The sequence below is a fragment of the Anoplopoma fimbria genome, chromosome 11 (genome assembly GCF_027596085.1).
Source record: "Anoplopoma fimbria isolate UVic2021 breed Golden Eagle Sablefish chromosome 11, Afim_UVic_2022, whole genome shotgun sequence".
Taxonomy (NCBI): Eukaryota; Metazoa; Chordata; class Actinopteri; order Perciformes; family Anoplopomatidae; genus Anoplopoma; species Anoplopoma fimbria.
The window spans coordinates 12092270-12117062 of record NC_072459.1 but is presented as its reverse complement, the minus strand read 5'-3'; the positions used below and the strand labels follow the sequence as shown (position 1 = coordinate 12117062).

Sequence of the window (24793 nt, the reverse complement as noted above, 5' to 3'; positions counted from 1 at the left end):
TTAATACAGACCTGTTGCTGAGCCAATGTGGGGGTCGAAGACATGTGTGATAGAGAATCGTGAGACCATAAAACGGTTCAGTGCTACAGCTGCAGGTTTTGGAGCCTCAGGACTGTTGGAGGGGGATGTGGGTGAGGGCAGGGGCTCGGGGATGGTGTCAGGTGAGGACGGATGGGGTTCTAACAAGAGTTCATCTTCCCATTCATTACCCCCACCTGAATGCAAACAGACAAGTCACGATTGCAGTTATTGTGAACAATTTGAGATAAAGCTACTGGGATTACTCTGCTTAGCATTTTGCACCCTTGACAAACTCACCCTTCTCTGAGTTGTTCCCATTTGTTTCTTCAGAAACACAGAATGATTCACAGGATAGAGCTTCAAGTTCAGGGTCAGGTTGCAGCTGGTTTTCAGTATTTTTTTCCTCCGAAGATTCCTCCCCATTGGACTCTGTTTCAGCATAGAAGGTGTAATCAGCCAGCTCTCCTGTGGGGCTCTCCTAGAAAACATGAACATAAATATCCCTCCCATTCTCTAAAGAAATAAAATAACCAATACACATTGAAAAACTTTGACCTATTAAGGTGTCTTACCTGGTCAAAAAGGTACACCGTGACATCATCAAAAAAGGACACCGCTTTTTTCTTCCTCTCCAGCTCGTCACAGAAGGACTGGGTGAGCAATGTGGGCATCTTCAGCAGACTGCGGAGGTGTCTAGCCCTGCTGCAGTCGCTTACCACCACTGGCACTGGGATGACATCCTCCTCACTCTCCTCACTGTCGTCATCTTGGATGTTATACGTCCTCAGCTCTTCATCAGACTCGCTGTCATCTGAATCATCTTCATCCTCTGCCTCCTCCAGCGGAGCTCTCACATTTTCGCCGCACAGCTCCAACAATGACGAGGAAGAGGACAGGTCAACAGGGCCGTTAGATTCTTCACATAAGCTGTCCTGTGAGTCACATTCCCCCGCGTCTATGTCCTCAAAATCTTCCTCATTCATTCTCACACCCTCCCTTCTGTCCTCCGTCTCTTCATTGACGTGATTAAATTCGGGCAGCTCATCCTCTGTTGATCCATCCACACTATCATTCTTGTTGGGGTTCTCATCTCTGTAGTCGGTTATGGTGGAGTCAGAATGCAAAGACTGGACAGGAGAACAATCTTCTGCTCTCCTGTTCCCCTCATCATGGTTTCCTGAGGCTTCTTGGGCTGTGGAAGAGGCCTCAGACCCAATGGAGAAGCTAAGCTCTGAGGGAGGTTCTTCTCCTGAGTGCTCCGTCTCCAACCCGAGAGCATCATCTGCGGGGGCGGACTCTTTTGTCAGGCAGCCACCCATCTGTGGAGGAAACGGTGATAGCATGGACAACCCAGGGGTGGGGAGGGGATGGTTCGAGGCAGAATCAGCCTCTGAGTGATTCAGCAAATCACATTTGATGTGTCTCACATTTGATGAATGTTCCTTGTTTAATTGCCTTTTCACAATGTCATTATCTTTGATAGAGCTCAATCTCTCACCAGGAAAGTCACGGTTACTTGGACCTGAAAAGAACTTACTGCCTTCCTCTTGAGGGCTCCTATCATTTTCAGCATCATAGTCTGAGAAATAGGCCGAATCCCTGTATGCGTTCTTATCAGTCAGGCTCTTTAACTGTAGCTCTGAGGTGCTTGTGGAGGTGTAGACCCCTTGTCCCAAACCCACCTGCAGAACTAGCCCTGGTTCTCCACCCAGCCGAGGGCTCCTCTCACCACCCCGGGGATCTCCGAGCTCTTTGAAGAGAAACTCTGGAGATTCGTTGTTCTCTGTGTCGTAGCCACTATCCAGGGATTTTGGTAGGAGAGGGGTATTGAAGGGATCGGGGCTGAAAGCCTGATTAAAGGGACTTGCCATCGATGAGGACAGGTTAAGGGTGTCCACAGAGTCAGGAGTTCCCTCCGGATGCTTTAACGGACTGAGCTCTTCCTCCTCTATCTCAGCATAGTCCAGGTTGAAGTCGGCAAAGATCCCTGACGTAATATCTGTGATGTCATCATCATCATCCTCACTAAAGTCACCAAGCTCAATCAGGCTAATGCTGGAGCTTCTGACCCCCACTCCGCTGTCCAATGCTCTGCCACTTTCTGATGTATTGTGACAGTTTAGCCTTTTCTCTCCAAGACCAACAGGAATTCTTGTCGAGACTCCCTCCCACATGTTTCCTTGCTGCTTGCCGGACAAGGCTCCTGTCTGACCATTCTGAGGCTCCTTGAAAGAGGATGGAGACTTTATATAACTTGCCTCAGGTATCATCTTAGGCTCAGAATACAGTCTTTCTCCCTTAAGCAACAACTGCTTCTCATATTGTCCCTCCATTTTTCGACCCTCTGTACTTCTGGCATTATTACTTGAGCTGGTATGAGAATCAATACTTCTTAGATGTTCTGCAGTGAAGTTCCTTTCCGCTTGAGTGGCAGCTTCTTCTTTTTCTGTGTGACATAAGTGAATGTACGGACCTAATTCAGTGGGCTTGCTAGCAGCGTTACAACCAGAGTCTCCTCCTTCTGCCTCCAAGTTGCCAAAAAACCTGGAGCTGTGAAAGGTTCTGGTGGTGGCCTTGGTTAAAGACCATAATTCTGTTGTGTTAGAGTGGGCAGTATATTGAAGGTCCAGATAGCTGTCATTCCCACTGCCTGTCTGCCTGCCATCAAAGCTCAGGCTATTATTGTTTGCTGAATGGTTTGAGGTCCAGTTAGTGGCCTCTCCTTCGGAGAAAAGGTCATCCTCAATGTCGTCACCTCTCTGCTGGCCCACCAGCAGGCCGTCGTCGGTCCCAACATCAATGCTGATGTGGTTAACAATGGGTTGTGTCTTTCTGAGGGGACCTAGCATATTATGGCAGCTTTCATTAACCGTGCTCCGGCCTGTGCCCGCTTCAAGGTACGGATCGCAGAACCCTAAGCTGGGGCTGCTGACTGCTTGTGACAAACTGCGTGGGTTTTCTAAACGCCCAGCTGGATGGAGGAGGTTTGATCTGGACTCTGGCGATGGATCCAGTTCGGACGGACAAGATTGGTGGGCCTTATATGCTGATGACTGTTCACAGTAGATTGCGTCGTCTTGACTGGATGAGAAGCAGTTGTGCGAGTGGCCTAGCTTTACAGGGCTGGTGCTGGATGACTGTCTCAGCAGTGGCTCCATGCTTAGTTGGACAGTGGGGCTTGAATCAGAGTCATAGGCAGTAGATTTATTGTTGTCAGTGGACCAGTAAGCACTGGGCTGAGCCAAGGATTGACCAGTCCGACTCTCAGAGGACAACCTGCTGCTGCTGGCCTCCAGTCCTGGGCTGTAGTCAACCACACTGTCATCCAGGTTAATGTTAACCTCCATTGGTTCCTCTATGCGAATGTAGTACTCGCTGCTGACCGAGGGGCTGTGGGCACTCAACACCGGGACCACACCAGGGTGCTCAGGTTCATAATAAGATGGGGATATGCCTGATGTCAGGCTGTCGGTCTTGCAGCCGCCTGAGGTGCTTCCTTTACTTGAATAGTAGATATCCTGGTAATATGGGTTGCCCTGGCCCAGTGGCCCACTGGTGGAGGAGGAGCAGTAAGGCTGCTCAGCTCGGGCCTGCTCCCACTTGTACTCAAAGTTGAGACCATGGCTGGTCTCTGTGACAGTCAGCAGGTCATCCCCTGTGTCAGAGTGGAAGCTGTCAGAGAAGTGCTCCAGGAGAGGGAAGGATGACGAGGCGGAGGAGGCCAGCTCCACTGCCTGAGTTTGGTCTGGACTGGGGACGTCGGCTGAGGCGGGTGTAGGGGTCAGGACTAAGGCTGTGGATGCAGCTGTGTGGGAGGTGCTGCTGAACAGGTTGGGTCTCAAGGCGTTCCAACGTTGCTCAAAGTCTTCCTCAGCCTCACTCGAGCCTTTGGCACACAAGTATGTGACCAGAAGGTGGACTTCCTCACTGCTAGGTCTCAGCTCTGGCTGCAGCCAGCAGAACTGCATCACCTCATACCTGGACAGAAAGACAAGAACAGAATACGGGGCAAAAAAATGACATGTTATAATTGTGTTATTGCGCCTTACTTTTGCATATCAGTTAGCTAAAAAGATATTATTAATATCTATATAGTTTTTTACATAAGGAGAGAAATAGTGCAAAACAATTGATTGACTAACAACAAGGTGATATAAAGGAAACTTTTAAAGTTAGCACTTTTCTAGCAAAACCTAGTACTTGTTCAAGACATATAGAGTATATGAAGGAGGTGCAGTGCAGATGCTGACATAGTTATTGATATTTACTTTCCTCCTTGGAGCCTCCTCAGTGGAGCGCATTTAATTAAGTGAAGAACAATTAAAATAAATAAATAAATAAGAACAATATTTGGCTGGCTTCCTAGGTAAAGATGAAGGAGGTCATTTTGCTCTGGTCGATGCCAAGGGGATCATAAAAAACAGGGAAAGTATTGATCACCTGCCCTTGCTAGGAGAGAGAAATATTGCTACGGTGGGAGTGGTGCACCACTAAAAGCAGAGCCCTATTTAAGACACATTGACTTGTTAAAAATGAATTGGTCAGCAAGACCTGAAGGGTGTGTAATGTCTAAAATGTATGTGGTATCAAGATATATAACGAATCACCCTGTTCATGTGTATGTACTGTATGTCTCCATGAGTGTGTGGGCATGCAACTATGTCTCACCAGCGCTCAGCCAGGGGGAATTGGAGCAGGGGTTTGGGTAGTTTGAGCTGCTGTTCCTTCACAGCATATGTCAGCACCTGTCTGTCAGAGTAGTGTCTGTACGGCTGGTTTCCCAGCTCAAACAGCTCCCACACAGTCACCCCCAATGACCTGGACCGAGCAAAGAAATCATTAAGTGCGCTCACTCAAATCTCAGTTATGGCCATGTTCCAAACAAGCTGTAACCATCTTTATGTTTTGTCACAAGAATATTTGTGCTGTACACATATTTCCAAAACAGTTTCACAATGAGAGCATAGGACATCACAGGAAAAGAACATTCTATCAATGTAATATGCATTAAATCAAAGTCAGCATTTTATTCCAATTTGTATATACAGAAAGAAAAAATCTGTGTTAAACCATTTCTATATTATGATGGAAGGGAATGTTTGTATGGTGGTGTTATCTCTTTAAACTAGCAATAGTATTTCCTGTTTGTCACTCTTTAAATATCTCACCATATATTGCTGGATTTTGTTTGGTCAACGACCAGCAGGTTTCCGTGGACTTCGTCTATGAGCTCAGGTGCAATCCAGCGCAGGGGCACCCACATCTGGTCTTGTGTTACATAATAGTCATCCTATAAAACAACAATGAAAAAATGATACATGTTTGAGTACTGACAGGGTGAAAAGGAAAAAAAGCAATCAATAAAAATGACATTATCAAAAGACAGTCTGACCTTGTATCGGCTGTGAGAAAGGCCATAGTCCCCGATCTTAACTGACATTTCTGAAGTTAGCAGGCAGTTTCGCAAGGCAAAGTCACTGTCAAACAAAAGAAACTGTCATTTAATACAGTACAACTGATATTCATAAACATACCCATATTTATTGATGTTCTTAAAAGACCCTAAAAAACTTTTTGTAATTTTAATCTAGATTAAGAACAGTTTAAATTCATTGTACTTTTTAGTTTTGGTTCTGTCTCTGAACATCACACTGGTTTTAAGTGGGCGGGGCTCCATTGGAAAACAGCTTGTTAATGAATATTGTCAATGAATGTCTCAAACATCATTAGCCACAGCATTAATTCAATCATATCATGAAATGTACACATGTAAAGTATCATGCACTATTTCTTCTCACATAACCATGTAAAGAACGGGACTAAACAAAGTCACTTTGTTTAATCTCACCTCCTCCACAAACAGTGAGCTCTTTCGCCTGGCAGCCAACGATCGGTTGCTATGGCAGCCACCACATGGCTGAGAGAGAGCGATAGGGGCTCGCCCCCCGCAACAAAATCACTGATGCTGGAGTTTGTGACAACTACTCAGGCAGCACCAGGATGTTGTTGCAGGGAGAGACCAGCAGGGGGTGCACAGAGCATTAGGGTTCCTTTCCAGGGCATTGTGATGAAGGTAAATAGAGCTAAAATGAGTACTATACCGCACCTGTGTATAAAGTTGTATTTGTGGAGTTGCACAAGCCCTGAGGCAATGTCACACGCCATTCTCTGGAGGATCAAAGGGTCAGGAGTCTCGGAGTCAGCCACCCGACAGCTGCGCAGATAGCTCTTCAGATCACCCTGAGAGGACATAGGAAATAACCATTTATGAATTATCTCAACAAAAAATGTACCAAGAAAGAAATAATGATTTTTGGATCATTAAAGTGTGTCCCACCAGAGGGCAAAACTCTATGACCAGCAGATAAGGAGTGACCTCTGAGCACTGTGCCAGGCACTGCAGGAGGGCAGGGTGCTGGAGGGTTCTGGTGAAGGAAACGGGATTTGATTAGGTATGAATGCACAAAAAGTAAATAAATCATTCATTAAAGTTGTTTTATTGCTACGTCGTGCTATTCATGCGCTTAAGGGCTGTGTATCCCAATCACTGATGTTTCAGTCAACTGACCGGTATGGCTGCGCCTCCTCCAGGAACTGCATCTGATCCTGGACACTGGCACTGGCTTTCAGCTCCTTAACCACCACCTGGGTACTGCTGAGGCCCACATTGACTTCACCCAGCAGAACCTGGGAAGTATAGAAAAGTAATTTGTTTAACCAAACTCAAGGAATGAAGACCATGTTTTATGAGGCAGCATCACTTTGCAGTTATAAAGTGAGAAAAAAAAAATTCTTCATCAGCAGATCTAAGAAGAGTTACAGCAGCATGTGCTGTACAGTAAATTGTGAGGAATTTACTGTGACTGTGCAATGCAACTCCTCTACTGAACACAAGTGCCAAAGATTAGCTTCGCTAGAATGAGATCATCATCATCACATTACCACCGCATTCCTCACAGAGTAGAAAGAACATTGGAGTACAGTTAATACAGTACGAGTACAGTAAAGAGGCAGTTTAAAGAAAGTAATAACTAGTTCAAAGGTGGTGTCTACGGCCACAAAAACACATTGTGGTTTTCTGTGTTTTAGGAACAAAAACAAACATGTTTCACCTTGCCGAACCAGCCATGTCCAATCTCCTTCAGATAGAGTAGACTATGGCGTCCAAGGTCTGATGATTTCAGCAGTTGGACTGGAAAGGAAGTGTAAGAAAGACATAAGATTACTTTTAGACAGGAAAACAGGAGACCTTTGTAGTTGTCGCAAAGATAGGAACGGTTTTCAATGAGTAAAGTCAATAAAAGGAAAACAGAAGGTTACAAAGAAAACACAATTTCCTCTCAGCACAATAATTATTGTACTTTATCCTAAACTAAAGAAGACAGATTGCCTGATTGCAAATAAACCCAACTTCCAAGCTACGTTTAATAAGATTCACAAGAACAAGTAAACTTTAAGCCAGCGAGTCATGCACAAATTCAAATACCTCCATGGATCTTCATATTTCAAGTGTGGAGATGATGATGATGATTGTGAGTCAAAAGATGATGGCGGAGCTATGGAGCGGCCAGCCACTCTGAGCCCCGTTACGGAGTCGGAGTCCCATGCAGGGATGAAGTACTGGTTCAGAGTGTGAGAACCGAGAGCCCGTGGCCCCAGCCACAACCCCAGGCGTCTTAGCCTCATTGTGTGTATTTGAGAAAGAGCCCACGGTCGCAGTGTGTGTGTGAGAGAGCCTCGGCAGGATTTAACCCTCCGAGCCCTCGCACAGCTGAACAAGCTCGCCACGCTGCCTCTCCCAGTCTGCACCGAACTCGTTCTCCAACTGGGATGCAGAAAAAACACACATACTATACTGTCCTCTTCTAGAGATCCCCAGCTGTCGAGCAAACGCTGAAATCCTTGATTCCCATTACAAACTACATTTAAAAGTACAGTAAGCATCAATTAAAAAAAATAAAAGTACAGTAAGCTGAGCAAGATGGAAACGTATCACAGCTTCCGAGTCAGTGGACCAAACTGCAGCTGGCTGAGGATTTCTGCCCTGGCCACTGAGTTCTTCTGGTCATGTACCACGCCTGATATGACCGTCACGCATGTTGGTAGTGTGCCGACTGACGCGCCAGCTCCGTGTGCAGCTTCAAGACACCCAGTAGTGACATAAGGCCCTCATAATGCCCCCCTGTCACCCAGGACAGCAGCATTCCTCAGCCAAACAGGACACAAACACTGCTCTGTCAGATGCAGAAAAGACCTCTGTCATACACGCTCACCAGCCCTATCTCAAGCCTCCCCTCCCCGCTCTTAGGTCCTGGTGCATGCCACCACCCTTCCCCTGTCTCTCCTCATTCTGTCACAGACCCCTCACTGTATTCTGCCCATAATGCCAGTCCTCCACTGGTGCGTTCCATGGACGTTTTAGCCCCGGCCTTATGCTCACCCACTGCCCAGCCGGCCCTAAATCGGGGCCATTGTTTGGCCTCGCTCACTCACACGCTCATGCTGCGTCTCCTGGTACCCAATGGACCACACCACAATGGACACACACACACACACACACACACACACACACACACACACACACACACACACACACACACACACACACACACACACACACACACACACACACACACACACACACACACACACACACACACAGGCACACAAACACTCATGCACAGACACATACACAAGGCCCTTTCTCCACTGGAACGCTGGGCAGAGGTTGTCACGGTGATAATGGACCCACACTTCTACACCACCCCTCCCTGACTGAGAGAAATTAAAAAGTGGTATTATTTCAAATGTGGAATGTGTGAGCGTGAGTGTGCATTCCTGTCCTACTCGTGGCATTTTCTGGAGAAGATGGTGGGGTGCGGTGAGGCTGTGGGATCGGTGGGCCCGTGGAATGATACACACACAATTGCTACACACACTCGCTTTGATGCATCGAGCCTCTGTAGTGGGCTTGAATGAAAAGCAGGACTGTCACATCAATGGCAAACGTTGTGCTGCGCATTCATACAGATGCATAAGTGATATAGAACACGCCATTCATGGTAAGCGCATACAATATACAGCTTGTGTTTCTGCTCAACATTTAATCACTAGGCAGCTCATTTTCTCTGTGTACGTCGATGTGGGTGAGGATCATTTTTGACATATGCATAATTTTAATATGTATTGCGGAGCCTGCTCAGCCTTCGACTTGCAGCTTTGTGATGCCATACCTCTGAAATATGATAATCCTGCCATTTCACACTTTTTGCATGCTTAATAATTTGTTATATATGAGTAAAGCAATGGAGAGGCTACAAGAATATCCTTTCCAATGCACAATTTGTAAACGTAAACGTTGTATATAATAGTAACAACCTGCGTGACTGGGGAATGAGAAAGAGACATTCTCGTCTCTTTTCGCCATCTATCCATTCCTCGCCCTGCAACACCTGGTCCAATCATACAGCGGTAGCTACGGAGGACCGAGGGGAGGCTAGTGATTGGCTGCGAGCCGGAGTCTGCCTTGCCCAATCGTTGCTGGCGCTCACATCCTGGGATGCTGAGCCCCAACTCACCTCCCTTCTGGTTGAGCACAGTGCAATGCAGACAACCAGTGAGTCATGCAGGCAGAGGCACCCAGGATCTGGCTTACACAGAGATTCACACACACTGCACACACACATGCGCATGCACATTTTAACAGACTGGGGTGGAGGCAGAATGACCTGAATGAAAACAAACTGTGATGCTGCTGAGGAGGATCATGGATGTAGAAATATAACACCCCAACATAATATGGACGTGTGCTGAAGGGATGAAGTTGTGTTATGTAAGATTTAAATAAAATAGTAGACTGATTTTAATGTAAGTAGCACGTATTTATAAACTTGCATATAACCCAATAAATAATATACAATAGGTTTAGGTCAGATATCTTCCTCTCCAGTGAGATGCAGTTTTCACATTCAGAATGTAGGTTGATTTCTAAATGCATTACATAATATACAGATGTCTCTAGCTGGTTGAGAGAGAAGGCAAGATATAAGAGACATAAAATAAAAGATAATACATGAAAGAGGCCATTTCAAATCTAAGGAGCCAGTAAGATGTTACATAACTCATTTATGCTATACTCCAGAGAGGTAACAATTCTTTTTTAATAGTCTATTAGGGTTGGTAAAAATTCACTCTTTCTAAAGAGCAGGGAATTAATAATGACTATGGAGAAATGCAATACAGAAAAAGGAGAAGATGAGAGAAAAGAAGAAATGAGAAACACCAGGAAGCCGGGTCAAAAAAAGTCCAAGCAGATATGACTTAGAGGTGTTATGTGTCGATGGTATTGTGTGGTTTCTTACTGGATCTGCCGGGCTGTTTGGAGACAGGCAGGGAGACCTCAGTGAGAGGAAGGATGTAGACCTCGGGGCCATTCTGGGAGGAAGGCGAGGCCAGAGCGGAGAGATCTGCCTGGTACTCCTCTCCCTCAGTGTTTTCAAACTCCTGGTGCAAACAGAGATGTTTGAATTAGTCATCCACTCACAGCCATCCTACCACTGAGATGGTGGGAGACAATGGTTCAACTGTGAGGGCATTCAAATGCACCGAGGCACGCCCACCAAGCTATATACATAAGTCATGTACATTGTGGGGTGCATTGTGTGGGTCAGGACAAAGACGCTGTAGGGGGAACACGCTAATGTGTGTGTTCAAACTGCATACACAAAGACTGTCTTTCTTTCTTTCAGTCTGTATTTTATTTTCTTCCTCATACACACTCGTATACAAACCAAGGTTCCTATCATAAAAAAAAAATACTAAAAGGTATGTCAAAGACATTCACTCTACATACTTAAAATACTGTAAGTAAAAAAAACCAATTAACTATATTATTTCACATACATAGTTTCTAATTTCTGTGATAGTTTTTATGGAGTAAAAGGTACTTTATGTAATTTAATTCAACCCATGAGGACTTAAACCATGCATCTGTCAGTACTGTACATTGCACTATACATTTTTTTTCCATCTTGAAGGTTTTATCTATATAACATATACATATAACATTCACCTCCCTACTAGGATGAGGATGAGAGGAAGTGAAAAAAGTGACCCTCTCTCTTTCCATCCCACTTCCTCTGTTCTGTCTGTTCGTATCCTTGCTACTGTTCTTTCTGCCCCTGTCCGTTCTTGCTCCCTAGTCTACTGCAGTGTCCTTGCTCTCTAATTGTTGTATTGTGTCCCTATAGAAACCCCAATACACGATGTATCAAAAAAATGCTGACATACCACATAGAAGGAAAGGGACATATTTGATACTTTGCACAAACCTGCTAGAAAAAAAGCTTGCATTGTCCTTTACATTGTCTCTCCTTTCCCCCCTCCAAATGTAGCTTCAAGACCTGACTTTGCTCACCCAAGTAGCTATTATTTAATGCCTTCAATACATAAACAACCTTCTGGCTATAAATGCTAAAAAAAAAAAAAAAAACAGCAGAGTAGCAGAAGATGTGCAGAAAAAGGAAACATATTGTCAGTGTGGGTCAAGATTTTTAAGTGTAAACAACTCCATGAGCTGAGATGAGTGTGAAGCCTCTGTACACCCACACAGGTGTTTTCAATCAATCTGGTTGATTAGACCTCTTCTCAGGACTGGGTGGGCCTGTAGAGACTGACATCTTCCTGAGTGTCCTGTTGAACCTGTTAGGGCGGGACAAATTACAGCTCTATCATTCTTATTGGTAGATAATAATCTCCCATCAAAGCTCAAGCTCACCTTCAACCTGAGTAGAGGTGTAATCAGCCAGACTAACTGAAAACACCTGAGTGGCTGCACGGAGGATTTTTTAAAGAGTCCGATATGTTCAATTACAATTGCAAATGTATACTTTTTTTTTTAGCTCTTTTAATTATTCTATTTGAGAACAATGCAACTTTTGTTCAGCAACTGCACTGTTCCCAGTGTAAACCGAAAAAAAAAAATATTAACCAGTGACTCTGGGCTGAGTAGGGTTGAAATGTGTTAATGGGATCCAAGTATTTTACGGTAAGTTTCATCAAAATGTACTTTTTCCCCGGAAGGGTTCCAGTAAGAACCCCACATATGTGCGCTTGTGCTCTGTTCCTAAAACTGCTTAACAATACACAGTTAATGTGACAGATTTTTCTTTGCTGCCACTGCATGCAAACCTCAGGCCGGCACTAAAGACTAAAGCGGTTGTAATGACTTCCCTGTCCTAATCATTTTATAGGTCATATTAGACATGTAAAGTCTCTTAAACGAGGGCCTTCCTTCTTTCCATTTAATATATCAGATCCTTCAGTCAAAGTCCCTCTTGATGATGTCCTGAATGTGTCCTTCCTCACAAAGCAACATCCAACAACAATTCCAATCAATCTTTTTAGCAGTTTCTAAGACTAGCTATATTGGGGGAAAACGGGCTAGCAGTAGTGCTTTGTTCACAAGCACTGAGCGATTCAGCCATCAATCCATCTGCTGGTTAATGAACTGTTACCCATAAAAAGCCTATCTCCCGCTTGCAGCAACCGCAGAGGTAGAAAAGGAAAAAATTGTGAAGAGAAAACAGGGCGAAATGAGATCGAAGAGCAGGAGTGTAGGCTGCAAGATGGACTAATAGGAAATATTTGAATGGCTCATTGTTTGCAGAAGTCCTGAAACATCAGTGTGGGTGTGTATGTATGTATGTATGCATGTACAGGAATGTGTGTTTCTCATTCAATAGAACCATCTGCCACTCTCCACAGAGCGAAGTGTGAAAGCGAGCACCTGGCTGTGAGTCAGCGTTGCATAGCTCCCGGGAGAGCCTTCAGTTTAGAAAGCACTTAATACCGAGCCTCGCACTACGCGCTCCAGTAAAAGCACCGTGATGGGGGGGGAGAGAATGGAGCTTTTTGGACGGCGCAGCCGTGCGAAGCTGCGGTCCCACACGTATGCACACCATACAAGTGAGCTGTTGAGTGACAATCAGGTGCAGAAAAAAAAGGGATGTGATGTTTGCTGCCAAACTAGGAGGGAAAGAAGAAGATTTGATTGGTTTGCCTTAACTGAAATTACAATGAACTATGATCAAGACTGCAAACATACTTTGATTCCCTAAAGTCACTAGCTGTTATGTACTATATTAGCATACATTTTAGCATATTTTAAATTTAAATTGCCTGAGAACTGAAAGTGGTGTCCTTCTGACAGAAGATTCTTTGTTAGTGACCACAACAGGCTTTCTTGTTATCATACTCCTTTCATTGCATTCTTTCCCCAAATGTCCACTACTCTTATTATTATGTTATCAATGACCTGTGAGTCACATGTCAGTAAAGCAAGTAGCTTTACTGACTCAAAGCTCAATGAATGCTGTTATTCTCCACCTACTCTTTAGTGCAACTTATACATAAAATTAAGAGGAGAAGAAGACAGTGAGCTAATGTACACCTTTTAAAAAAGGAAACTTGTGCCTGCTGAATTTGGAAATGACTTGGTAAGATGCAGAGTTTCAAAAAATATTTTTAACAACTACTCTACATTCACAAAATAAACTCAGCATATGTGCTAAAACAACATAGTCAGGAAGGCATAGTGGTTTGTAACCGTCACTCTTCCCTGCTTAAGTGTCCATGAGAAATACTTTTTTTTCAAGCTCGAAGGCAGCTGTACTGTAGCTACGCTCTGACCATAAACCCTCTGATGACCCAGTACTATAAAACAAGATCTCTTCAGAAACCAATATATATTTAAATCAACCAGGCTCAAGGTACGGCCGTGGTTTACAGTATCGATACAAAATGAGTCAACCATGGCCATTTTAGAAGCTAGAGCCATCCTTCTGTCATTAGTCTTTTCACAGTAAAACGCATGTCAAGGGAAAGCAGACTCAGACCTAGACTTCAACTGTTCCTGCAGGTTATTACGATACATGTTCACACACTGTAATGAGGCAGAAGCAATCTGGCGTGGGACAGACAGATGTGGGCTAAGAAAAGTCCAGAAGCTATTAACGCTGCATCACTATGCTGTGCTCATTAGTGACACTATCATCCCAGCAGCATCTACCTAACACAGGCTGTTCAGTGTGAATGCTGAAGCACAGAATCTGACTCACCACATGCATAAACAAGAAACACGCTGCTCTGCTCTCATCCTCTCCTGTCCTCTCAAATAAACAAAAAAAAAGACAAATATGGTTTTCATTCCCTCTATTCCTAGCACAATAAGTCATTCAAGGAATAAGTGAGAATATTGTGAATTCAAATTGCTAAATTATTTGCATAAGGGATCTTAACAAAAGGCTGTTCAGTCGGGACTGTAATTCATCTCTCTCTTAAAGAGTTACAAAATTAATTTGCTTGACTAAAATAACAAATGTGTTTTGATGCCAGTGATATAATAGGAGCAGCAAGTTAATGAGGACATTTGGAAAGACAAGGAGCAGCCATAACAGCGTCTCCAGGGTTTCTCCTGCCTCTCCCACTCCACATGCCCCCTGCCTGTGTCAGTCTCTGTTAGCCCTCAGCATCGCAGTTCAGCGCTGATGTTTGACACAGCATGGCTGAGTCATGCTGGCAGCTGAAGGCAACACAGAGAATGGGTAAGAGTACTTTCCTGGTTGCAACACTTTCATACAATAAGACGTTAATCCTCAGCAAAAGACTTCAGCTTTAACAGCAAATTTATCGATTATAATCCTTACTCTTGAGAATCCGATCCAACTTAAGATTTCAACACTGTACCAAGTGTTTTCTCTAGTTTTTTTTGTTTGTTGTATAATTGGCACTCAGCTTGCCACACTTAAATAGGAGCTGAAATAAATTGGGCCTTTTGAACAGCATTTGGACTTTGGACTGTCATTGCAGGAAAGCATAGGTGTCACTAATAACACTAACGAAGGCTCTGATCTTTTCAAGTGCTCCACGGACAGTGAGCCAGCATTCACAATACCACAAACCTGAAATCAAAGGAGCTAAATGGAATTCAGCCATCATTAATTTCATTATTCACACCTGTGCATTTCCTAGTGTGACAAGTCAAACTGTCTTTGTGTAAAAGGCCTATTGATGAGTCAAATGACTGGAAAACAGTTGGCAACAAATTACTGATTAAATAATTAAAACAAAAAACAAACAAAAAGCAAAAAACAAATATTTTCTAGTTCTAGGATTTACTTTTCTCTGTTTATCCTTGTAAATTGAATATTTTAAAGTTTTGGATAGTTGGGCATACCAAGACATAAGCTTGGGCTTTCAGAACTTGTGATAGGCATTTCTAAACTTTTTAAAATTTTCAGAGAGTACAATTAATGAAAGAAGACACTAAAAAATTATATTTCGATGCAGCCCTCAATTTCAACCTTCATTCAGCCTTAATGGCACATTAAAGAGGTTGAATGGCAGTTTATTAAGTTATATTTAAGGTTTTTAGATGTGTTTCTCATGCTTGTACAGTGTGGGTTAGTACTAGTAATATGAGCTCATTTGATACCTTAAAATGATTGGTTCCTTTCTGTTATTTTCATATGTAAATCACTGATCAGGATTCCCCTCCATTGTGCACACACAGTTGCTGCTCTCCTCATTTCCTCCAGCAGGGGGAACCAGTGAGCTCACCTTGAAGCCGACGTCGCCCTTCTTGCAGCAGAGGCAGGCCAGCATGAGGAAGACGAAGGTGAAGAGGCCAGAGAATGAGACAGCTACCACCGCCAGGGATGAAGGCCACGACAGCTCGGTCAGCGGAGCACCATCTGCAACATGGGAGGATAATGCCAGTGTTAACAGGGTGGAGCTGTACACAGATCAGATGGCAAACTGCAGTCACACAGGAAATTAAAAACTAAATAGAGATGAAGGTGATTGGTATACACGTGGATGATTTGTGACCGTTTCATTTGCAACACAGAAAGAAGCATGTGACTCATAATTAGCATTCTCTTCTGCTGCCTATACCCGGCTAGAATCTGTGAATAGAAATCAGCTTCCTGTGGCTTAATTACAGTAGTTACTATGCACTCTGAGTCATTGAGGCAAAGAGTTCCATTCCATCCACAAACACAATGACTCCCTCTGGATAATAATTTAATAAAGCAGCGGCAGAGAGGGTGTAGTGGCTGATTCGGTCTCAGTGTAAACAACTAATGAATGAAAATGCTTACTGCGAATATATAATCTGCTTTTCATTTTCTGAAATGCACAGCAAAATAGCTTCCACAGCAACCATCCGAAATGCAACCCATAATTTGTTTAATTGGAGCAACTGTTTTCCAAAGCAATGCACACAAGGCTATTAAAGCCCAGGACACAATGACAAGTAGTTATGTTTGAGTGCACAGCATTTTGAAAAAGCCAACCTCAGTGTACCAAAGAAATGTTTTGTGTGGGTCTGTGACCGATGAACAAAGAGTACACACATGCTTATTGTGTGTGTGTGTGTGTGTGTGTGTGTGTGTGTGTGTGTGTGTGTGTGTGTGTGTGTGTGTGTGTGTGTGTGTGTGTGTGTGTGTGTGTGTGTGTGTGTGTGTGTGTGTGTGTGTGTGTGTGTGTGTGTGTGTGTGTGTGTACTTATTTCTCCTTTGTGCAAGTTTTTCACAATCAGTCATTGAGTTCTTGTGTGCAAATGTGCAGCACATGTCAGTTTCTTGTTTAGCCTGCAGAAGCTGAGGACATTCATAAAATCTGATTTACATTTACTTATGCTTGGACCGATAAAAGGGAAGTAAGATAGAAATTTTCCCTGAACATATTAATTCCATTACTATCCTATCCTTTAAACTTTTATTATTTTAAATTTCATAATTAAACTGATCTATTATGTGATGAACACTCTGTATCTACATTACTTTTAATACATATTAAGGCCCACTGCATTTATTTTTAGCAAAACATTTGTCAACACAATGGTTGAGGGTCTCAACCTCAATCAACGACGTATTGAACACCCAAAAATGATTCTATTAGCAGTCTACTGGGAGCAATGAGGACAGCTCCAATGTAGCCTACATAGGACACTCATACGCTTCAAGCTTTAAAAACGCTGCCTTCACCTACCACAATGCACCTCAATAACATCTTTAATTGGATTTTTCCGGCAAGGGAAAAGCCATAGACTGTTTATAAGCAGTGGACGTAGTCAGCGTTACGTCACTCATTGGTTGCGGGGCCTGGTTTGGGTTTTTTGTCCTTCACCATCCTGGTGTTTGTCATCTACCATCTAGTTTTTTTGCAACCAGAAGTGACACGAGAGGGTGGAGCTAAGTACAATCAACTTAACTTTCATGAACTGAATACACACTGTGAAAGAGTTAAAGTTGTAAGAAACAAACACAGACATCTCCTAGCTGCACCCTAAAGCCTAGCCTATTGCTGAAGAAGACCTGAAGCTATGAGACCATAAACTCATGTTTATAATGTTTACTGAGTAAATCAAGTCAGTAGGGTCATTTTTTCATAGCTCTCTGTACAGTCAGACTTCTTCTTGCAACCAGAGGAGTCGCCCCCTGATGGCCACTAGAGAGATTGTAAGTTTAAGGCAATTCCACATTGTCTTCGCCTTTAAGACGCGGAGGTTGCCACCTGGTAAATGTCCATGTCTTTCAAACTTTATGGCCCCAGTTTGAAACACAGGCTTTGTGTAAAAAATGGCCGATTATTTTATTTTCTCAAACTTTAGACAGCTCCCTCCAGAGCCACTTTATTTCTAATTTTCCCATGTTTTTAATATTAATTTAAATATTAATTCTCTGGTCTGAGTTCTCATTAACTGTTTTTCCTCACATCATGTATTCTTGTAAAAAATGAATACAAAATATATAGAACTCCTCTCTCATTGTAAGCATTTTACCCACAAGTAAACTTAAATAGCCAACCACAGCAATCTGGCAGAACTCCCCATCTGTCAACACACTGCATAATGCCAATATGTCTAAAATATCTCTGAACCAGACCTGCAGTTACCCATGTGGATGCCATGTTACTCCCTTTCTATATGTGCTGTGTGTATATATATATATATATATATATATATATATATATATATCACAGCCTGTTAATGAAGAGGACAGGCATATGCCCTCACTCCAGGATTCCGTTTATTTCTCCATCCTTGTGAGGACAACACAAGCATGGCACTGCTGCGCCCAGTGTGTCCACTAGGAGTTGTGGTGCGCGATGCGTGTGTGTGCATTCTTTTCCAGCTCACTGACGGAGACTCAGCGGTCCTGACCCATTTGGTTGTGGGGAACACGCTGTTCCAGAGCACTGCTCCAACCAAAGCTTGACCCTGAGGTCACGGCAACAAAGCCCACACGCACACGTACACACTTACACACACAGCCACGAACACACATTGGTAGAAAATGGAAACAGACAGGCCCAATGCGTGCAGGTTCCTACATGATGCCTGGTTTTAGAACTACACCATGTGTGTGTTTGGGCAATGTCCCACCAACCCATCACCATGGTAACAACATTGCAGGCCAACACATATTAGTTGATTGCTGTTTACGATGAAGTAAACCTCTTGCCCCCTCTTTGTTTCCCCCACTTTTGGAAGATAGATTCCTGTAATATGCTGTGACAGCTTGTGTGTGTGTGTCTGTGTGTGATAGTGTCTGAAGTGGAAAAGAAGAAGGGAAAAGCTAAACCCAAGCAGTGCCCTTTCTGGATCCACCACATACCACAACACAAAGCCTGAGTGGGTGGTGACAGGACACATTGTGTAGAGGACGGTAGGGGAAACAGGGATGAATGTTCACATCTAACAATCAAAAGCATATATTATAAAAATGCATTCTTCTTCTCTGCCACTGTACAGATAAATTACCAGCCCAATTTCCAAAGGATATTTAGCACTTTCAGTTCAAAAGCACCTTAAAGCAATATGCTGCATAATAATAACCTTGGGGGATTTTATGAACTTTATGATGGATGGATGTGAGGAAGGAGGATCGAGTAGAGAGGAAGCACACAGATGGTGCCAGAAGCAGTGAGGACACATGGTGAATGAGAGAGGGTGGTGACTCAAGGCTCAATGAAGGGCGACAACGTAAAACACACATACACGTTAGGTTGGCTGTCATGATCTGCAAGCCCTGGAGCTGATTGATTGCTCCATTTCTGTCTTTCTTTATGTCATTATTACACACAATCCTTCTACTTGTCAGCAACGATTATCTCCTTTGAAAAAAACATAATTTAGGTTTAATAGCAAAAACATGCAACTTTCCACCTTGAGGTAAGAAGTGTACGATTTTGTCCACTTTCTCTTTGGTTAGTTTGTTCGCACCACAAAAACCTAATTCATCTTGAGAAGCTGTCTACCTTTAAAAACTATCTAGCCTGAGGTTGATGTAACTGCCACCTGTCAAGGCTCTAAAGGCACTGATAAAGCAGATGGCGAGCACAGGTGCTGAACAGTGGTCCAACCTTTTACTCTTTCACAGATAATGGAGGAATCATGGAAATTGGCAATCCACCTCTTCTGTTTCCTGTAAAGTAGCAACAGGGGGGCATTTGTCATTTTACATTGGGAGCAAGAAAAAATAAGATCCACATGAACATGGGGCCCTGACAATAATGTACCTCATTAGTTCTTTTATTTGAGATCCACTAGACAGGGTATCAAGCTTAAGTATCTCTAAGGGGGGGTTCGGATTGAAGACACCCTCATGTTTAAATGACGCAAGGAGCCGTAATGGAGTGTGTTGTTTCAAGTACCAGTGAGACTGTTCAACCTTATTTTCAACCATCACCAACAGCATTATGCTTTGGGTAGTAAATACCAAATACAAGCAACTGACACAATGTGTTTCCCAGTAATCTGACCTCAGTCCACTGCTACTTTGAGTCAAGGGTGTACAAGTACCTTACAAGTATTTACAAGTGTATAAATGGCTGAGTGTAGTCTTCAGGACAGACAGAGGTTTGGGAATACCCTTAAATATTTGGAGAGAGTTGCAGAGACATATTATGTTTTTGCACGCTTTGCTTGTCCTTTTCCCACCATGATCAGAACAAATAGTTTGGAAATTGGATGAATAGATGGAGAATCAAAAATCCTAATCATCCTGCCATTGTTTGTTTGCCATGATTTTGCAGCTGGACATAATGTACATTATGCATGGAGTTTTAACAACGGCAGACCTTTAGAAAGCCGTCTTTCACCACCAGAAAGTCTAATATTGTCCTCCAGGGGAAATCGCTGGCACTATTTTCATAAGTGCGACATCTGAAGAATTCATCTCTCATTTTCTCTGAAGAATTGTGAAAGAGCGACGACCCAGGGTCCTCCATAAATATTTGAGAGGCACACATTACTTCACCAGCTGCACGGCGAAATGAAAATAAAGCACTTAAAGCCGGGCTCAACGTGGCTTTATTAAAAAGCTGTCTTCAGGACTTGAAGCAGATGATCCACGTCCCGACAAACGGAAGAGGAGAGCAATGGAGGCACCAAGTCACCTCCAAAATTCACAATTTCACTCAACTAACCTTTAAATATAGTGCTGGGCAATATATATCAATATCATGTGGATATCGTGATATGAGATTAGATATCTTATTACACTTTCCTAATATGGCACAAGTGTTTTTTTCAGGTTTTAAAGGCTGGGTGTAATTTTCTGAACATACCAGACTGATCTAGCTGTTCTATTATTTGCCTTTACCCACTTAGTTACCCTTGCATATGCTGCTTGTGCTGTCAGATTATGGCCACCCAATGTAATACCCTGCCGAGTAGAAGGATGCACATTTCTAGTCATCCATCCATCCATCTTCCGTAACCTGCTTATCCAGTTAAGGGTCGCAGGGGTGCTGGAGCCGATCTCAGCTGTCAATGGGTGAAGGCAGGGTACACCCTGGACAGTTCGCCAGTCTGTCGCAGGGCAGACATATATAGACAAACAACCATTCACACTCACATCCACACCTACGGGCAATTTAGAGTCTTCAATGCACCTAAGCTGCATGTCTTTGGACTGTGGGAGGAAGCCGGAGAACCCGGAGAGAACTCACGCTGACACGGGGAGAACATGCAAACTCCACATAGAAGGTTGTCCAGCCCGGGAATTGAACCCGGGCCCCTCTTTTTCTAACTCTAGTCATGAGTTGCTGAAAATAATTAGTGCGTCGTTCTTTGTCACAGAGCAACAACTGACAGACTGAATAATAGCCATTAAATGCATAAGCATCTCCTGCTGAAATACCACACACATCGACAGAAAGGGATAAACAGTTAGTGAGAAATATAGACATGTAGACATGCCCAAGGAGGAAGCAGTAAATCTGAGGAATAATCAGATTCAATGGGGTGTGTGTTTTCATGCCAAGGATGCACCAATACAATTACCAGTATCAGTTATTAGGTCTGATATATGCTCATGTCCTCATAAACCACTCTTATATAACCACACCTCATACCACAACGGCAACTTGACGTTAACCTCTTGTGAGTTGATCCCAATAAGCCGCCAAGCTGCAACAACAACCCCATGCAAAAACAGGTTAAACCCATCAGAACAAGCAGTCTCCCGACTTCCCCCGTGCAGGAGAGTTAGCAGCCACAATGTTGCATGCATTGTCGTGTACCCATGCAACCACTTTAGTCTCCACCGCATCATTAGTTTAGCTGGGAGGCTGTCATCCGTATGTCTGCCTGGCATACTCATTGCAAACCCGGCACAATGTTAGTGAGTGTTAAGTCGAGAGAAAGAGAGCGTGTGTGATGATGAGCGTGAAATTATCAGTAACGTTATAGCTGTGGACGTCCCAGTGCAGTGTGTGTACAGTTTATTTGTCAGTGACTAAATTACACAACTCCTCAAGCACTGTGAGGAGACCCAAGTTATGTATCAGTGTCTTGCTCGTCAGCCAGCTGATGATTAAAGTAAAGAGGGTTTGCCTCGAAGTTAGCAACAACTCCGGTTCACTTACGGTCCACTGACCTTTAAGGTGAACACAGTTATTATCCTTCAAATGACAAGCTACAACTCTCAATTCTTCTATGTCCACTTTTTTATATTTCTGTTTAACTAACTGTTTAACTAATAGCACGGTTAAACAGTTAATTATTAACATCCCTATTGCAAAGAACTATACTCTGTTTGTTTCAGAAAAATACAATGTTGAATGTTGAAATGTCAGCAGCAGCATCATGTTGTATATTTAATTTGTTACAGTCAGACAGTAAGGAACAGCCGATAAAAATAAAACTACAAAAACAATAAAACATAACGGTATTATTAAGTCCTCATATGGGTACTGGGTATCAGCCAATATGGAAGAACATGTACTTGGTCGTATAAAAGGGGTATTGATGCATCATGCATGTATGTACGAGATGACAATGTAGTGTGTTAAGCACAGTCCCTGAGCTTTTCATGGTAGATCATAAATAAAGCATGCACCAGCGAGGTAGGGCTTTCTGTTGCCGTGCAGCTGTAGCAGGCAGCTGAAGCAACTGAACGTAAGGTCTACAGCTGCTTGGATGACTACTACTTAGTATACACGATGATGCTCATCATGCATTCAACAAATCTGTTGCAAATGGACACATGTAGGAGAGGTAGAGAGGACAGACAGAGCAAGGAAGGCTGCAGAAAGAAAAGTGGGAGTAATATTGCAATGCCTCCCACACTGGTTTCAAGGCCAGGGCCGAGCCATGTGTTCGTATTCACATACCAGCATAAGAACCTGAACCCACACAGAAAACCGAGTCAAGTTGTTGAACTGGGCTGAATAGCATAACTTTGGAGTTTCCGTGGTAACTGAGCGCAGTGGGCTGCTGTTTCTTCTCCTGATAGCAGCAATCCAGAGTCAATGAAGAGGAGCTCGAACACACCACAGATAATATTGTATGTTTTAAAACAAAACTGCAGAACAGAAGTGTCGATCCATGTGAGTTCTCATCTCCCAACAGAAATCTGTCCCTTTTCAGTGTTTGCATGGTTGCTACGCATGCATGAATGTACACACACTGCTTGTTGTTTTTTGACCATGAGACCAAGTAATGACAGTGGTGCAGGGTGGGCAGTGGGCCAAACTACACACCACTGCAATCAAATCGTCTTGGGAAGGAGCGATGGTGAGACAAAGAAGGGGGAAAAGTAGAGGATGAGATACAGTTTCAAATGCAGTTAGCATTCAATAGACATGATACAAATAGATACATATGTCATGCAGCTATTGTGTTATGTAAAAGTCTCAATTTGATGTGTGGTCAGTGGCCACAGGCCTAGCTTTGTGTGTGTTATGAAGGCTACGTTGACTTAGAAAAATGTGGCACCAATGATCAAGCTGCATGAGGTTCATTGCAAAAAAGACTGTGGGAAGTTTTAGTATGTGAAGGCTACCTTATGCAACAGGAAGCTAGCTGCTGCCATTATTTGGCCACTTTGTTGCCCTTCCAACTCCCCTCAATGCTTCCTAATGGGTAAATACAACACGGAGAACAAGAGCAGATCGAGCCCCAAATCTCTCTGAGCATGTGTTTAAATTCAGGACAGTGCTGCAGGGGCAAACAAGCTCCTCCATCTGCCCTGCACCAAGTGGCTTCCCACAAAAAAAACATAAGCAAAACTGACGAATGGTGTGGAAGTGCATGGATACAGCAGACGGGATAGATAGAGACAGGAGAGAAGAGTGACCTTTAGGTTTAGATTTACAGGTCTGTCAGACGGCAGCAGGAGCAGAGCCAAATAATTCACATGCAGTTTATAAAATCAACATACACACACATGCAGAAGCCTTCAGTAATGCTATTTAACTAGAAGCTGCTGAATGAGAGGTGCAGCCTCAGGACAATCCTTAAGGATCAATTGTTGAATGAAGTGGTTACCTCATCTTTGGGGTCAAGATCTAACTTGAGCACGTGATTTAAAAGACTTGTTCTTTATGTGTCAGCGTCTAGAGATGCAGAGTGGCTGGAGTTAATTAGTAAGATAGTCTTTCTTCTCCACTGGAAGAGCAAGTGGAGCTGCATTAAAGGAGGAGTGAGCTTCCAAAGCAACAAAAGATGTCGGACACCAAGCCTCTGTTACAGGCTGCATGAAGTGAGGAGAGATCATGTGTTAGGACATAGGGAGAGAGAGGAAATACCCTAGGGAATGAAGGAAAGCTAAAGCAGTGGCTGCAAAGTAAAAAAGGAGAGAGGTGCAGAGCAAGAAGCATCAGACTGTGATGAGGGAGGCCTAAACATACAGAGGTGGAGGACATGTGTCAGTCTCCAGTTGTTAGCAAAAGAAACAGCATGACACGATTGACGGCAGGGTCCTGTATCCTCCATCCATTTACATCCTCTCTGCCGTTCCCAAGTCCTGCTCTCTGTGAATGACTGCAGATGGCAGAGGGATGCGCCGGCCCTGCAGAGAGCCATCATAACTGTCATTAACTGGGAGTGAGAGCCCAGGAGGAGCCCCATGGATCAGCATTACAGGCCTGTCATGTCCGTCCCCTGACAGACCGTGCAAGGGCACACTGCTGGGCAGAAAGAGTCTGAATATCATCTCTGCCTCTGATGGGCAGACTTCTTTTAGTTAATTGCACAGATCGACTGACTACGTGACTAGGGCATTGTAATATTTAACATTAATATTTTTTATTTAAGACAAAATTAATTAATGTAATAGATCAATGCAGAGGTGACTGGCCCTTACTCTCGCATTTTGCAGCTTGGGCTGTGGAAATCTGCTGAATTTGGTTAATTATTATACAGCCCAAAAGGAACCAGAGTGACTGTTCCTTCTGCACAAACAGGACAAAAGCTGCTCAC

The 24793-nt window shown here is 43.5% G+C and overlaps 1 protein-coding gene across 1 annotated transcript; it reads right to left on the bottom strand.

Annotated features, from left to right (window-relative positions):
* Positions 1-24527, bottom strand: aatka (apoptosis-associated tyrosine kinase a). The gene is made up of 13 exons (XM_054607326.1): positions 24316-24527; positions 15640-15814; positions 10383-10524; positions 7134-7213; positions 6590-6708; positions 6359-6446; positions 6128-6261; positions 5414-5498; positions 5190-5311; positions 4690-4839; positions 594-3999; positions 319-499; positions 1-215 (listed from the first exon to the last, which is right to left on the bottom strand). The coding sequence occupies exons 1-13, from the start codon at positions 24525-24527 to the stop codon at positions 1-3; spliced, it is 5109 nt and encodes a 1702-aa protein (XP_054463301.1).
* Positions 24528-24793: the final 266 nt, after the last annotated feature.